A 16,181-nucleotide genomic window follows, 5' to 3' on the forward strand; every position below is an offset into this window, starting at 1 on the left:
GATTTATGTAATTTTCTTTTCTCCTACTTTCTTTTCATAGAACCAAACAGACCTAAATGACGGAGCATACAATTAAATAATGTATAATCATTCAAATGAATTATTTATGAAATTGACCGGACGAAAAGGTTGATTTTAGAAATAGGGGGACTAAAAGAAAAAAAATATAAAAATAAGGGTACCAAAATGCATTTAAGCCAAGAAAAAAAGAAGAGCAAAAGATATAAAAAAAAAAGAAGAGCAAAATATGTGTGTGTGTTTTTTTTGTTAACCTCGAGTAAACCAAAGTTCGATAGTGAGATAAGTAATGTCTGACCAAAAATTGTTTTCACCCGAAATTGAACTCGAGTTCTCCCAAATGATTTGTCATAAGGGGAACTCATTAATCACTTAAGACCAATACCTTGGTTAGCAAAAACTGCCTTTGTTGAACGCGCCATTTACAATAGCACCGTCTCATTGTTGAACGCATGATTCACACCAGCGCTACCTGAATAGGTCCCAAAATAGGGATTTTTGATTTTTTTTTTAGCGTTAAATAAGTTTTTTGTCCCTATAAATATTTTGAATTTCATTTTAAGTCTCTATAAATATTTTTAATTTTATTTTTAGTCCCTATAAAAATTTCAATAACTTTTGGTCCCTCAAATATTTCGATAACTCCCGTGTACTTTCACATTTTTGAATGAATATTCATGTTTATAATATTGTACTAACCTCTCCAACAAAAATTTAGAATATTTTAATTTTAATATAAGATGAATTATTTATGTACAAAAAAAAAACTAAAAAAAATCATATTTAATTCGTCTCTCATTATAAAAATTAAACATTTTAAAAAGAGATTTGTTTTTGAAGAAAAAAAGAGATTTTTATAATAGGAGAATGTTAACATGTGCATATATGGCACATGTTAAGGTAGTAAAAATAGAAATTATGTCTTAGAATTTGTGCATTTTAACTTTTCAAGCATTAAATGTCTTGTATCATTAAATGTTAAATTTCTATATTAAGATACCTTATCATGTGCCCTATATGCACATGTTAACAAGACCCTTTATAATATGCTAAAATTAATCTTTGAATTTTCTTATTTTTTTTTTAATGATATACACGAGTTGACTGAAAAGCAAAACCAAAAATCATGATAGAAAGTATATATGATAATATGAGACCCAAATTTGTGATTTTTTTTTGTCAAGTAGCCTAGTGGCTATAAATTCCACCTTAAAAGCGGATAAAATGGAGTGTCCGGGGTTTGAAACCTGACTCCTGCGTATAACACGATGTCCTCTACCAATTGAGCTAAGCTCACGGGACAAATTTGTGAATTTCTTTATAACTACTAAAAATAAAATTTGCATATTTATAGCATGAAAAATATATTTATTTATTTATTTTAATGATAAATATTTTTGAATTTATATTTTTTGTCAAGGTCAATTTTAAAAAATTTCATGGAATGGGAAAGAGGAAACAGAAGATAACCTTGTTTAATTTCACACTGCCGCCGGTAGTTTTCAACGGCATTGCCGCCTTCCTCCCAACTCCCAACCGCCAAATCACCACACCTCACCGCTCTCCGCCGCCAAATTCTCCATTGTCTCCCCCTTCCTTCGCCACCATATCCCTCTTACCCACTCACACTTTCTCACCCTCTTCCTCCACAACCCTCTTCTTCTTCTTAATCAATTTTTGTTATCTTTTACAACACATACATAAACCCTAAATTAAAAAATAGTGCCTTTTTGTTGCTACTTTCAATTTTTCATCTTAACCATTCATTATTATTATATTAATAAATCAATGGTCATTAAAACCATTACAAAAACTAGAATTAGATTCTTTACTTTTTGACTAAAAATTCAAACTTGTTCATCTCTTCAATTTGAACCACTCAAAAAGATTCTTCTTTTAAGCTATTTCATTTCACTTTCTTGTTCAGAATTTTTTTTGGAGTGAAACCATTATTGCACCTTCAAATTCTCATGCCATTCTCTCTTCACACACACCCTATATCATGGAACCTTCTCAAAACCCACCCTAGAACAAAACAATCAATACCCAGTTATCAAAATTTGATATTTAGAAGAGTTCAAGTTTTTTCATCACTTAGAACTTCTCTTGATTGTGTCTCTTCTGATGGAGGAGTTGAGGGAGGTTTGCAACCGATTCAGTTACCCTTTGTGGTTAGGAGTTCAACCAAAGTCAGTAGATTCTTCTGGAATGGTAGCTGCTTGGAGTTGGTTACTGTTGGTGGTGGTTCTGTTGATGAAGATAATGATGATGGGTTGTTTAGGGTGTTTGGTTGTATTGTTAGGGATTTCTTTATTCCGAGAGATGTGAGTGAGAATTACATGGATTATGTGAAGTGGAAGCTGCTTCATCGTGTTTTCAGTTCTGCACTTCAAGTTCTTGCTACTCAGGTGCTTTACAAATTGTTGGTTTTTTGTTTGTTAATAAGCTAAGCTAGTGGTTTTTGGGGCTGTAGTTTGTTTGAATTAAAACCGTAGGCGGGTTTTGTTTTTCTAATGATTTGTTTTGTTTCATGTTGTGTGGTGGATTGATTTGCTTTTTAAGAATTGATGATCCATTTGTTGTGTGAACTTGTGTGGGAAATTCAAATTTTGTGTATCACTGTATTGTCATGCTGTGGCCTGCGAGGAGATAGAGATATAGAGAGAAATTGATATATGTCCAGTTATGTGATGGATTTGTTTGTTTTTAGAAGATTGATTGTTTCTGATGCATGAATTCATTGAGGAAATTGCAAACTTGGTTTATCAGTGTTATGTAGTGTCCTGTGCACATCACGAGAGGGGGGGGGGGGGGGGGGGGGGGGGGGGGGGGGGGGTTTGTGTCTGTCATTTTATGTGCTGGATTTGTTTGCTTTTGTTTATCGATAGTCCATGATGCATGAATTCAAGTGGAAAGATTCAAACTTAATTTAAAAAATGTTGCCATGTGTTGGTTTGGTTGTGCTTGTCATGAGTACGGGGAGGAAGCGAGCAATCTAAGGCCTAGTTTGGAGATTAGGTTTTAGCTTATGAGAGTTGCTCAATAAAAATATATACACTGTTCTTCACTTAACAAACAGTCCTTATAAGCTTATAGATGTTTTTACTTATCAAAATTTGAGATGCACTCATGCACCAACTAATTCTACCTTATACGAGAAGCTATATTGTTTAAGAACTATATTGTCAAAAAAAAAAAAAAGAACTTGTGATTATTGTATGAAGTTTTTAATGTTTCTTTTTCCATTAATGCTTCTTTGAAATCTATCCAAACTTGCTCTAAATAAGGTTCTTTGTATAATGGATGGATGTGTAACTGTGTTGTACTACTACTATGTATCCACCATTTAGCTACATGAACGTTCTTTTAGGTCTTTTTGTATTTGTTTATATTGAACAAGAACTTACTATGTTACAATCAATTAACCTCAGGCAATGTTTACAGCCATAGGAGTTGGATACTCCAGTTCCCTTCCATCAGCGGCTGCCCTTAATTGGGTCTTAAAAGATGGTCTTGGACGACTAAGCAGATGCATATACACCGCTAGCCTAGCTTCTGCTTTTGATACCAATTTAAAGGTATATTAACTTCCGTTTTTGAAGTGCATGATGGTAATTGAAACTTCATTTGACATGTTCGAATCATAAATGAAATCTAATTATCTTTCTCTTCACCTCTCTCCCTCTCTGTTATAAAAAGAGAGTCAGGTTCGCTACATCTGTTCTTTTTGTTGGAAGCATTGGACTTGAGCTACTTACTCCCACATTTCCAAAATTATTCCTGCTGCTTGCAACTATTGCCAATATTGCTAAACAAATAAGCTTGGCATGCTACTTAGCAACTCGGGTAAGGATCAAACCACAATCATATTAAGTTTTCTATTACATTTTTTCTTTTCTTTTTCAAAAAGCTTTCTTGGTTTAGAGTTATTCACGTGATGATATTATTCTTTAAATGAATTTTTTTTTTCTGTATATCTTCAATATAGAGTGTATCTGTAGCAACAATAGTCCGTAAGATAGCTGTTATATAAGAATATTAGCTATATGAGGGAAATAAAGAAAGCTATGTTCTATAGTTATGCATCGAATTATTAGATATTTCCTAATGTTGAATGAAATTACGTAAAATGTCGGGGTGGGGCGTTAGAAGGGAAGAATAGCACAGGTGATTGGAAAGAGAAGTGTCCGTTTCCGATTCTATTGATTTTATAATTTATGGTTTATTTTTAATCTTTAAACCAATTTATCATCTGAAGTTTTTTATTAAAACGTTCTCTTTAACACACAATTATAACAAAAAGGTGAAACGCCTATAAAAATCATTTAAAAAAAAAAAGAAGCTATAACAAACGGGCCCTGTCTTATCAGCATGTTTGAAATTCAGGGATTTTTTTGTTGTGTGTTCTATCAGTGGATCTCTTGGTCTTCAATATACTTCATACATATAAACTGTTTGCCTTCTTGTTGTACCTGCTTATCGTCATTAGTTAAATAGATGTGAATCAGACCTCCTCCTAAGCATTCGGTTTTTCCTTATGCTGAGTCAGCTAGGCTGTTATTACAACAGTTAGGTAGTTAAGCAGTTACTCTTTAGTTCCCTAATTTGCTAATTACTTTCTTCACTTAAAGAACACACTTATTCTGAGTTCTGTCTAAATGCTTTCTTTCTCTTTCCCTCACTTAACCACCACAGTTTTAATTTGTAGCACATATTAATGTATAATCCATGTCCAATAATGCATAAGACACTTTTGAGTTTTTGACATGAGGATAGTTAATATATAATGATTTTGCAGAACTTATGCACTGCCCGCCTTTTCCTTTTTATTTAAAGATTCCACGCATATACATATACTTTTATGCAACTCTTCATATCATAACTTAAGTTCATTATAGAGCATGTGTCTTGCAAAAGTTACCTCCTTTTGTCATCTATATACTGATTTATATACTTCCTTTTTCCCGTCAATTTTGATATTCTCGTTCTGTTTACGCAGTCAGCTGTTCATCAAAGTTTTGCAAAAGCAGACAACCTTGGTGAAATTTCTGCTAAAGCACAGGTTAGCATGAGTTTTTTTTTCTTTTCTTTTTTATTTATCTTTTTTTAATCTGTATATATACTCATGGGTTTATTATGAACATTTAATATATTGCAGATTCAAACAGTGTGCTTTGACATCCTTGGTCTCATGCTTGCCGCCCTTGTTAATATGTGGATTGGAAACCATCAAAGGTTGCTATTTTATCCATCATAAAAAGTTACTATTATCTGTTTTGCTGTGGAACTTAGAGCTGATTTTAGTATATTTACCTTAAGAATTTGTGAGCTTATCGTTCTAAATAAAAGGGGAAAAAAGTTTTAACTATTGTTACATGGCCAGGATGTATATGCTTATCACTTATATTTTGGTAGTGTATGATATATTTTTCATGTTTTTATTGTATGAATAAATTACCTTGTTTTCTAACTTCAGTTTTCTCCTGGCTTGCAAGACCACAAGCAGGTCTCCATCTCTTTGTTTATCCGTTTTTTGCTTCTATGGACCTTTTCGGGATTTATCAAGGACTAAAACACGTCCATCTGCAAACCTTGACTAAGGTAGGTTTTCTGATGGCTTTAATTATGAGGTTGTGTACGGATTGAAAATTTTCTAATATTATACTTGAGAGGCTGAAACTGAGTGATTTTGGAAGAAAAGAATTGTGGTTCCGCATCATGTTCGATTCTTATAAAAACTTGCGTTTTTTTCTTTCCTTTATTTATCAAACAGCATTTGATTGTATAGTATATGACTTTTTGAGAATATGTGTTTAACTGTCTTGTTGATGTATTATTGTTTTAGGATAGGCTTGAAATCATTTTGAACACCTGGATTGAGTTTGGATACGTGCCTTCCCCGGCCGAGGTTAGCGAAAAAGAAGTAATTAACTTTGTGGGAGTTAAAGGTGATATGCACTAACTCTTATGTTCATGTTTAGGACTTTCTATGGTGAGGTTATAGTCAACTAATGAGATATGATTCAGGTAAAAGCGTGTGGCCGATTAGAATAGGGTGCATAAATCCCAAGGATCAAATACCCAAGTGGTCAATGGAGACAATACGAAGCATAACTGACGAGGATTATTACTTTGTATGCATGGAGATCTTCAAAGGTTTAAAAAGAACTCCGCAGGTGAGCATAATTATTTATGAGAGTATCTTGATGGACCTATTCTTCCTTACCTATAAAGTAGTTTTGTATTCTAATTGTTTTTATTTTGCTTGTTTTTTGTTTGTGGCAATCTTCTAGCACCGTATCCTTCTCTCCATCCGAGAAGGAGCCGAAGCAGCGCATATAATTATGGGTTTGTTGCAGGTGATAAGACTATTCTTCTTATGATTTTTCAATTATTACTATTATCAATATTGTTATTAACGTACCGTTGCTGCTATCTAATTTGAATCCTCTGATGCTCCTTCTGTCAATGTCATACTATGTCAGAGAAAGATACAAAATGCTTTTTTGTTTGTTTTTTAAACGAAGATACAAAAGGCTTTGTTTGGGTAAAAAACTTAATTGTGTGCTTATCATTTAAGTGATTATGTTAAGCTATTTCTATAACAAAAGATAAAATTAAAGTCAAATTGTTTATATATAAGCTATAAGCTGTTTTCACAAGTTATCCTAGAGAGCTTATGGAAATAAGCTAAAAACGGCTTATGAACATGTCTTAAGTTGTTTTCATAAGCTCTCTCAAACAATCTTGCAAATAGTTATGCAAGTAAGTTTAAATAAACCAATCCAAACAAGTCCAAAATCAGTTGGAGCAACCAACAATTATTTTTATAGGGTCCATTGAACATGACTTCGTATGTTTCTCAATATCCACCCGTTCCTCTCCTATGATAAAATCCTCTCCTATGATAAGAGAGGAGTACAGTTTTTTACGTGAATCAGGTGACGTCATAACGTCCTATCATGAAAATGTCTAACATCAGACAATTTAACTCCAAATCCTTCTAAATGGCTTGACTATAGTTTTTCCGCGCTTTGGCCCGAAACCTGATTTACTTATTCTAATGATCTTTTCTTATAACATTTTTTTTTCCCGAATTTGTAGGCTTGCTACATCAGAAGGACACTTCTTGCGAACAGAAGTAAGTCGGAGATTATTATCAGAGACAACAATGCATCAAACTCAACACTTGAGGATTGGTTTGTAATTGTTGAGGATGGCAGGAGGTCTGCAGAAAGGGATCTAACTAATTTGATTGAGCAAATGGTTGGAATGGGTTGGGTGGTGAAGAACATTTTATTGTCAAAGCAAGAGCAAGCTAGATATAGTTTTGTGTGTGATTAATTAAAGATGGTTTTTCAAAATTTGGTTGGCTCCTTAATATCATGGGAGTGTTTGGGGTTTATTATTTATTTTAAATTAAAGATTAACCTTAAGGGTATTGGTTAACTTTAGTGGAAAAAGTAAGGTATCCTAATCCTAATTGTATAAAAGAAAGTAAAGAAATGTATTTGTTATATGTTTTATACTGTTAAAATCTTTTATTAAGTGAATCAATTGTTTGATCTGTAATATGTAAAAAAATAATGAATTGTGAAAGGTCTTTTTAAGCATCTCAAGATTTTGTTATGTACCAATCACATACATATATTTCTTTTCTTTATGATAAACATTTGGGATAAATATTTTAATTTAAATGAAAAATATATTTTAACTTCTTCAATTAGATAAATCTATGAAGTTCATTTTCTGGTTAACAGAGTACAATTTCTTTACTTTTTTCTTCAATTTTCTTGACGCCGGTTCTGCAATTTGCATTTGATTCTTAATGTAATGATGTCTGCATCTCCACTGCCTGTTGAAAATTTGAAACTTAAATCCCTAATTGGGGTTTAAGTTCTAATCTCCGTCGGTGCTGCCACTGTGGATGATAAGCTTCTCACCCTTGTCTCCGCATTTGTTCTGAACATCGCGTGCCAGGTTTGTTGCTTCATTTCAACCTCGCTCTTGTGATTTGTTGATTTGGGTTCTCAACAAACATACTCTCTTTCTCTGTGATTGCTTCCGGTTGATTGTGTCTGTTTGTGTGTGTTCTATTTGCTGTCTGTGTCTGTGTTTGATCATACTCGATTGGTTGTTTCAAATCATTTTCGGTTGTACTCTTATGGCTTCCACCACCTCACAATCATCTGTTACAAAAACATTTGCTTAAGCTTTGTCCCATTCGTGCAACATTCTTTTGTCACTGTTATCTAGATTGTATTTGAAAGGTAAGCAAATCTCAATAAAAATATATGAAGATGAATATTTGGCTGGTGTCCTAGACTGTCAAAATGTGCTTCACGGGAGGTTCACTCTCCCAAAGGGTTCCTCCCCACTTCTCATGCTAGACTTGAAGGCAAAAAATTTAAAGTTTTGCAAAACCAATGGTCCATGGTTTCATTAGGGAAAGGTTACTTTGAATTTTATTTTTTTCATCCCTCGATGGACCAAGTGCAATAAGATCCATTGGCTCTTGGAATCTTTCATTGGGTTTCCTTCGGACCTTTACTTGGAAAGCTGACTTCAACCCTCACACTGTGCAACACACCATTGCTCAAACATGGATACACATTCATGGTCTTGCTCGTGAATATTGGCGACCTAAAATATTGTTCGAAATTGCAGGGCTCTTGGCATTCCTTTGACACTTGATGAGGTGACTATGAAGAGAACTTTCGGCCATTTTGCCAAAGTTCTAATCGAGGTTGGTTTTACTTCTGATCTACGCGAAAGAATTCTCGTTGAAAGGAATGCTTTTGATTTTTATGTGGATGTTGAGTATGAGAAATTCTCCTTTTCTGTAACCCATGTTAGATTATTGGACATTTTGTAAAGAATTGCAAGTATCAGACTCATAAAGCTACTACAAGGTCTACAACTGTAAACAAACCCAAAGTGTGACCTATCGTTAATAATTCAAATGTCGAGAAGCCACTTGAAGGTTCAGTTCCGAATATTGTTGCAGATTGTAGTAAAATTGTTGTAGAAATAGACCCTCTTGTTGATGATATTATAAGGTCTAAAGAGGCTATGACTTATATGTTTGTGGGAAACATTTTAAATCACGAGAAAGAGATTCTTTTTATTTCTGTTGAAGCAGTTCCTGTTTGTGTTCAAGATACCTCATATTGGAGTGACATGGCTTCCCCTATTGTTGATGCCATGAACCTTGCGAATGAAGTTTTTTGTGAAGAGCCGGACGAGGAAGTGCATAGGATCTTTAGACATGAAACTAGTATAGTAGTAGATCAACCATCCCATCATATCATCATACACCATGTATGTAAATTAACAAATACGATCAATTAATAAGAGTCCAATCAGTGGTTAAATAGATATAATTAGGGATACAATTACAATTGTATCCGTAAGTGGATTTATGTAGGAATTGTTCAGTTTGAAGATTTGAAGGCGAGAAATTTATTCGATGGAAATGAGATTGGGGTGAAAGTCCTCCGAGAAAGGGGATGAGATTTTATCCACCCTTTGCGGAGACTTCGTCCCCAAATATTCAATGAAAATAACATTTTTATATTTATATTCAAGTACTTTATATTATATTTATGGGTCAGGATCAAATGACACAAATTAGTCGACACCAAATTTTATACCTCACAATAACGTTTTTACCGATATAAATTTTATAAAATCCACCGTTAGATTGAAAATTTATATTATATAGATAATTTATTTGAAGTTTTTAAAACCACCCTTCAAATTATATTAATAAATATATACGGAAATTACATATGAATGAAAGGTAAACGAGCAACAAGTTGCGTCGCTAACCCTTTTTGAATAACAAAACCAATATATTCTCTTAAAAACAATATTCATAGTTCTACGGGACACAACATTGCTGTTCATAACCTTTTGAACTCTTTGCAGAAGACTCACAGCCTCTGGTTGATTATTAGAACAAGCTTTGTCATGTTTGACCACTTTACTTGAAGCAGCTTTAGAGCTGCCCGTCCAACAGTAAAAGCGAAACTCCAGTCAAATCCACACATGCATGCTTCCCGCCTACCCCCATACACCATAACATCTGCCGGTCTGAGAGTTGACCGTCCTTCTTGTAGGTCGATCAAAAAGTTCACAAGCGCCTCTTTTTTTGCAGATATTCCTGTGTGCCTAAAAACATAAAAAAGGACATCTCGGACAAAGTCATGCCTATATTTGAAGCCTGAAAACTCTTTACAATGTACTGCGTGCTCACCATAATTATCCAAGCACGCCTTCGCAGATCATTTATGTAAAACTTCAGACAAATCCAAAATCATTTGATATGTGATTGAGATACATCAAAATTAACGGTTTGCGTCCTTTTTTATATGCCGTTAATTTTTATGTGTCGCAATAGCATATGCAATGATTTTGGATTTGTGTGAAATTTTACACAAATGATCTATATGATATAAACTTTCAATCCAACGATAAATTTTATAAAATTTATATCGATTAAAATATTACTGAGAAGTGTAACATTCGATATCAAACTGGTTGATGTCATTTGATCTGACCCTATATTTATTTATATTTTAATGCAAGATATGTATAAATTTTGTTTATACATGATTTTTATTTTCATAGGTGTTTAAAAAAAATATTTGGATAACATTTAAATATTCTCAGAAACTTTTAAAATATAAAGATTAGTTGAGAATTATACATGATTTTTTTTTTGTCCATAATTATACATAAATAAATTTATTCTTTAGAATCTTATATATTCAAAAATAAAATTGAATAAAATCTTTTGAAAAAAAAATTAATTAATAAACTGGAAAAACACGTGTAGATGAATAAGTGGTTAGTAGATTCTAGAAGGCGATAGATGCAACAAGAAAAGTGAAAAATAACGTTGGTCGTATTGAATCTTAAACCGCTTCTGTCCCTATTTAAGAACCTTCCTCTCTCTCGCACTTTGTTCCTTTGTTCTTTCTTTCACATAAAAAACGTGTTTCGCACTTCTCTCATCTCCTTCATTGTTCTTTCCTTCTCCTTGTAATTTCCCTCTCTATCTCTCTTATTGAGATTTATTTTATTTTATTTTTCTGTGGCGGTTTGTGAATTTCCTCTTATTTTGGAGTTTTTTTTTTCTTCTTTCTTTCTAAAGGTACTATTTTTAATTGGGGTGATGAATTTGTATTGGATCTATGAATCTATTCAAGTTTGGATTTTGGTTTTCAATTGGGTCTTATTAGATACACCATTGTAGGTAAAATTAGGTTTTTTTTTTTCGGGAAAGTTTGAATTTTTGAAAAGAATATTATCTGGGTTTTAGATTGATTTGTTTTTCTTTCAAAAGGGTAATTTTGTTTTGTAGAGGATTACTTAATTATTTCTTTAGTTGTTTTCTTTAGTGTAATACGTGTTTGTTTTTTTTTGGGATATAATTATTTGCTTTGTTTAATTACTGTGTTTGAGTGATTCTGATTCATGATGATTTTTTTTGTAGAATGCAATGAATTGACATGTTAATTTGCTATGTTTTTCATATATTTACTCAAAATTGTGTTTTTTTTTCTCATGTGGTTTTTTCTGCTGTTAGGTTCTTGTGATCGGTTCTATTGAGAATTCTCTTAAGTGTTTCTGATTGGTTGACAAATTTTCATTGAACTGCACCAAATGGCTGAGGTATGTAAATAGTGAATCTTGGCAAAATTGATTTTTGGTTCATTCTTTGTCATTTTATACATTTAGCATTTATGCATTACTATAATTGTTGCAGGAGGGTTATAGGGTTACTTTGAATGTTTATGATCTAAGCCAAGGGCTTGCTCGACAACTTTCAATGTCGTTTTTGGGGAAAGCTATTGAAGGAATATGGTGAGTGTCTCAACTTGTTGTAGGTCTATAGCATAATGATCTTGTTCTATTTCTTTAATTCTTTAATTAGTTGTTGCATTCTAAAATAATGTATTAGAGGGTTGTTACTAATTGGATTGAAACTTTTGAATACCATAAGTTGTTCTTTCCTCTTGTAATTTTTAATGTACATTGCCAACATCTCATGTGTGCTATTTTTTGTTGGCATAATATACATTGTTGTCAAAAACATATTGTTGAAGATAACGGCTTCTTCGAATTTACTACTCCTTCTGGTACTTTGTATAAGAGACACTTCACCTTTCAAGATACAGTATTTATTTAATGAATTTAGAAAGGTGAATTGACTCTTATAAGAAGGACTGGAGGGAGTCCCGTGAGCCTAGCTTAGTTGGTAGGGACATCGCATATATTATGCATGAGCCAGGATTCAAACCCTGGACAATCCACTTATTCACTTTTAAGGTGGAATTTCTAGCCACTAGGCTACTAGACAAAAAAAAAAAAAAGGATCGGAGGGAGTATTTGACATAATATACGAAATTAATAGCAATTTGTTTAAATTCTGTCATACTATAGCCACACACCAACATTGAAAGATTATAATTTTGGGTGCTCTTTTTATGTCTCAGGCACACTGGAATTGTGGTTTATGGCAATGAGTATTACTTTGGTGGTGGCATACAACATTGTCCTGCTGGATCAACACAATATGGAACACCACTTAAAGTGGTAGATTTAGGTGTTACACATGTTCCCAAGGATGTGTTTGAAATGTATTTGCAGGAAATCAGTCCGCGGTACTTGCCAGAAACCTATAGTTTGCTCACACACAATTGCAACAACTTCAGCAACGAAGTTGCTCAATTTTTGGTTGGTGCTACCATTCCTGATTATATTCTTCAGCTCCCTAATGAAGTTATGAGCAGCCCTATGGGTGCTCTTATGTGTAAGTTATCTCTTATAACACTCTACTCATATCAGAAATTCTTTTGTTTCTTGTCGATATGAGTATGTTTTTTGATTGTTTGATAGATTGAAGTAACATAGTTCATTTAGTGAAACCTTTTTGGCTTGTAGAAACTGTTTAACCATAGACAACTTAGAAAAACTTCTTAGTCGTTTTCATATAAATATTGTGTTGTTTGTGTTCTAAGGTTTAGTTTTGTCTAATAGTTGTTTTTTCTATTAGAACCGTTAAGAATTCTATATAGACATGACTTTGAAACAAGTTTATAATGGGTGGCATTTATAATATTATAAGTTAGTTTTGTAAAGTCGATCAAGATTAGTTCAATCCGAATTTAAGATGGTTCTAGAGTTTAGGCAAAATCCGTTGGCCGCCTCTTTCGAGTCACGCTTTGAATGTCTCATCTTGTTGGGGTGTCAAGAGGTCCACAATGAATCAGACATGGCGTGAAATTGAGTTTATAAATAGTTCATGTTCATCAATATTTCAAGTTGGTTTTGTAGGGTTGTTTCAGTCTAAATAAGCCCTCAAACACTTTTGTGGCTTTTCTACTTAGCATTGCATCACTTTGCACACATTTGTAGTAGTTTTTTTTAAACAACATATGTTGGTGTCTAAAATGAATTTTTTTAATGATCATGCATGTTTGATTTGCATAATACATAAATCGATTATTTACTTCTATATTTTCAATTTTACAGTGCCAATGATACAAAACCTAGAGACAACATTAAAATCTGGCGGTGTTCCACAAGTACCACAATTTAGGCCTTCATCAAACCCTTCTCCAAATTTTGCTTCAGCCAACATCCAAAAAAGTTCAAGTGTACCTAACTCATCCGCGGAGAAAACCCTTACCAACAATAAGGAAGCAGTCAAAGAAGAAGATAAGAAGACAGAAAACGCGGTATCATCTTCTGAAAAGCCAAATACTGTTGTCAAAGATCCTCTAGGTGATGCAAGGAACAAGGTTCAAGATGAGATCATGAAAGAATTTAATGCAATAATGGCATCCGGGACAATGCGTGCTAGTGAAGCAGCAACACTTGCTGCTAGAAGAGTCATGGAAAGACATGGCCATATTTCTGTGTCACAGAGTTAGCTACACTTGTTTTTGTGTCTTTTTTTTTTTTAATTAATATGATTATTAACAATTTGTTCATGTATACAATGTCACTGCAACTTATTGTGGTGGATTATTGGATTAAATTTGAGACACAATTGAATCACTCTTTGTTTTGTGGATGAGTCTATGCCTATGTTTTGGTATTTTGGTTCTTGAAGTTAGTGGCTTTATGCGTCTGTTTGGTTGTGCGTTTTTACGCCCTATACGCGAGTTTGCTTTTCCAGACGCGAGTTTTCCAATTTCTTAGGTGTTTGGATAAAAACAAAAACGAATCATGAAACGTGATTCTTCACTCCAAACGCGAGTTCAATGGAAGCTACAATTCCAAGCTTCCGCGTCAAAGGAAAATTGATTTGGAGATCTTTTCTTTAAATGCTTTTTATTCTTCTTTTTTATTCACTATCTGCCCTTGACATATTGTCTTTCCCAAATTCACCCTCCAGATCCACCATTCGAACAAGCTACATGTTACTTTTCCCCTCTAAAATCAACAACACCACCAATTTGTTTGAGCACTGTAGCATGTTGATGATGAGGGAAACGAGAGATTAGATGAAAAAATTGCTAGAATATGGTAGAAGAATATTGAGAGATGGGGAAGGAGAAACGAAAAAAAGGGTATGATAAAGTTGAGAGATGGAAGGAGAAAAGGTAGAAGGTTATTGAAGATTCTGGAAAAATTCTAGAAAAATGAATGATGGTGGTGTTTTAATTTTGACAAAAGTTGTGGTGTTTATTTTATTTTTTCTGAAAGTAAAACAGGTGGTGGTGTTATTAAGAGAGATACATGTGATTTTATTGGATTTTGTTTACCAGTGTCGAGCTGCTCTTTAAAAAATAATATTGGTTGGAGTTGGTGGGAGTTGGAGACATTTTGGTAATTTACAAGTTTAAAAGCAATTTTGATACCAATTATCCTAACATCATAAATTGATAAGAATCACTTTTATTTAATGTATCCAAACATAAATCACGTTACCTAAACTCACTTTTAACCAAAATCAATTCTCTCAAACTCAATTCTTCCAAACTCAATTCTAGCAACCGTCAAACCAAACACACACTATGTCAAATACTCTTTTGATTAACCAAGATCAATAGAGATGATCCTTCCTAACCCTCTTTTTATAAGACTCTCAAGGTTGTTGATTTTTGTTTAAATTTAGTTTTTCTTTTTTTTCAAGAAGTTTAGTGGTTAAGAATTTACCTTTAATGATTAAGTGGAGTGGTTGAGATTTGAATTTCGGCTCTTACATATATAATGTGATGTTTTTATCAATTGAGTTCATTGGATATTTTTAAATTTAGTATAATGTGATAAGACTCTAGGTCTTGATTTTTTTTTTTAGTTTGTTTTCAAGTACTCTAATTGTTAAATTTCATCTTTAAGATGATGAAAAGATGAAATTGTGGAGAGTCTGAAATTAGAATTATATATAATAATGTGATTTTCTTACCAATTAATAATTGAGTTCATGTGACATTTTAAAACTTAGTTTAATTAGGAGAGGATGTTAACGTGATAATTATATTTGTGTCAAATACTCTTGATATACACACTTTCATCAATTATCACTTTATTATTCTCCATAAGGTTCCAGTGGTTTTGTAGATTGGCCGGTAAAATCTGTACTGTGCGTAGTTCACTCAATTAAAAAATGTGATATTCACGATTAATTTAATTCATATATTTAGTCTGTGTAAAAAATTACACTGAATCGATCATAAAATTAAATTATAAAAATTGGTTAACTATACTGTTTTTTTAACTAGTTCAATCCAAATATGTTATATTCACGATGAATGATTTTTTTTTTTTTTGAGAAATATTCAAGATGAATTTAGTTCATATATTTAGTCGGTGTAAAAAAATTACATTATCAACTCAAATATTTTTTGTCTGTTCAATATTTTAAGTGAAAATATTTCTCTGTTTCTCTTACTGTTTGATGTTTGAAGTGAAAATATTGCTCTGTTTTTCGTCTCTTTGATATTTTATTTTAAGTAAAAATGTTCTCTATTTTTTCTATGACTTTTAAATTAAATAAATAAATTATCTGAAGAATCTGGTAATCTGAATTCTGAAGTTAAGTTAAATAAATAAATTTGAATAGAATATTATTCAAACGTTTCTATAGTCAAACAATGGTGAAGGCAATTGCAACGATTTAGTCAAATGTAGAAGTAGAACTATGA

At 32.7% G+C, this 16,181-nt stretch overlaps 2 protein-coding genes across 4 annotated transcripts; both read left to right on the forward strand.

Moving 5' to 3' along the window:
- The first annotated feature begins 1,435 nt into the window (after window positions 1–1,435).
- Window positions 1,436–7,637, forward strand: LOC123888069 (protein root UVB sensitive 4). Its single transcript, XM_045937030.1, has 10 exons — window positions 1,436–2,426; window positions 3,450–3,596; window positions 3,718–3,864; window positions 5,018–5,080; window positions 5,177–5,253; window positions 5,514–5,619; window positions 5,864–5,966; window positions 6,046–6,194; window positions 6,312–6,377; window positions 7,123–7,637. Exons 1-10 carry the CDS (start codon window positions 1,989–1,991, stop codon window positions 7,360–7,362), a joined length of 1,536 nt encoding a protein of 511 aa, XP_045792986.1. The 5' UTR covers window positions 1,436–1,988; the 3' UTR covers window positions 7,363–7,637.
- Window positions 7,638–10,913: 3,276 nt separating this feature from the next.
- On the forward strand, window positions 10,914–14,104 carry LOC123888070 (desumoylating isopeptidase 1). 3 transcript variants are annotated; one of them, XM_045937031.1, is made up of 5 exons: window positions 10,914–11,064; window positions 11,612–11,697; window positions 11,792–11,889; window positions 12,522–12,838; window positions 13,561–14,104. In XM_045937031.1, exons 2-5 carry the CDS (start codon window positions 11,689–11,691, stop codon window positions 13,959–13,961), a joined length of 825 nt encoding a protein of 274 aa, XP_045792987.1. In that variant the 5' UTR covers window positions 10,914–11,064; window positions 11,612–11,688; the 3' UTR covers window positions 13,962–14,104. The 3 variants fall into 3 exon arrangements, with proteins under 3 accessions (XP_045792987.1, XP_045792988.1, XP_045792989.1); XM_045937032.1 differs by having other exon boundaries at window positions 11,023–11,176; XM_045937033.1 differs by lacking the exon at window positions 10,914–11,064 and adding an exon at window positions 11,228–11,278.
- Window positions 14,105–16,181: the final 2,077 nt, after the last annotated feature.

The sequence above is a fragment of the Trifolium pratense genome, linkage group LG6 (assembly GCF_020283565.1).
Source record: "Trifolium pratense cultivar HEN17-A07 linkage group LG6, ARS_RC_1.1, whole genome shotgun sequence".
Lineage (NCBI taxonomy): Eukaryota > Viridiplantae > Streptophyta > Magnoliopsida > Fabales > Fabaceae > Trifolium > Trifolium pratense.

Bases quoted from the DNA above. Each gene is read 5' to 3' on its own strand.
- LOC123888069 (XM_045937030.1), top strand. From the start codon at position 1,989: ATGCCATTCTCTCTTCACACACACCCTATATCATGGAACCTTCTCAAA. The intron at 3,597-3,717 runs GTATATTAACTT...TGTTATAAAAAG, and splicing joins CTTTTGATACCAATTTAAAG to AGAGTCAGGTTCGCTACATC. The intron at 5,620-5,863 runs GTAGGTTTTCTG...TTATTGTTTTAG, and splicing joins ATCTGCAAACCTTGACTAAG to GATAGGCTTGAAATCATTTT.
- LOC123888070 (XM_045937031.1), top strand. The intron at 11,890-12,521 runs GTGAGTGTCTCA...TTTATGTCTCAG, and splicing joins AAAGCTATTGAAGGAATATG to GCACACTGGAATTGTGGTTT. The intron at 12,839-13,560 runs GTAAGTTATCTC...TCAATTTTACAG, and splicing joins CCCTATGGGTGCTCTTATGT to TGCCAATGATACAAAACCTA.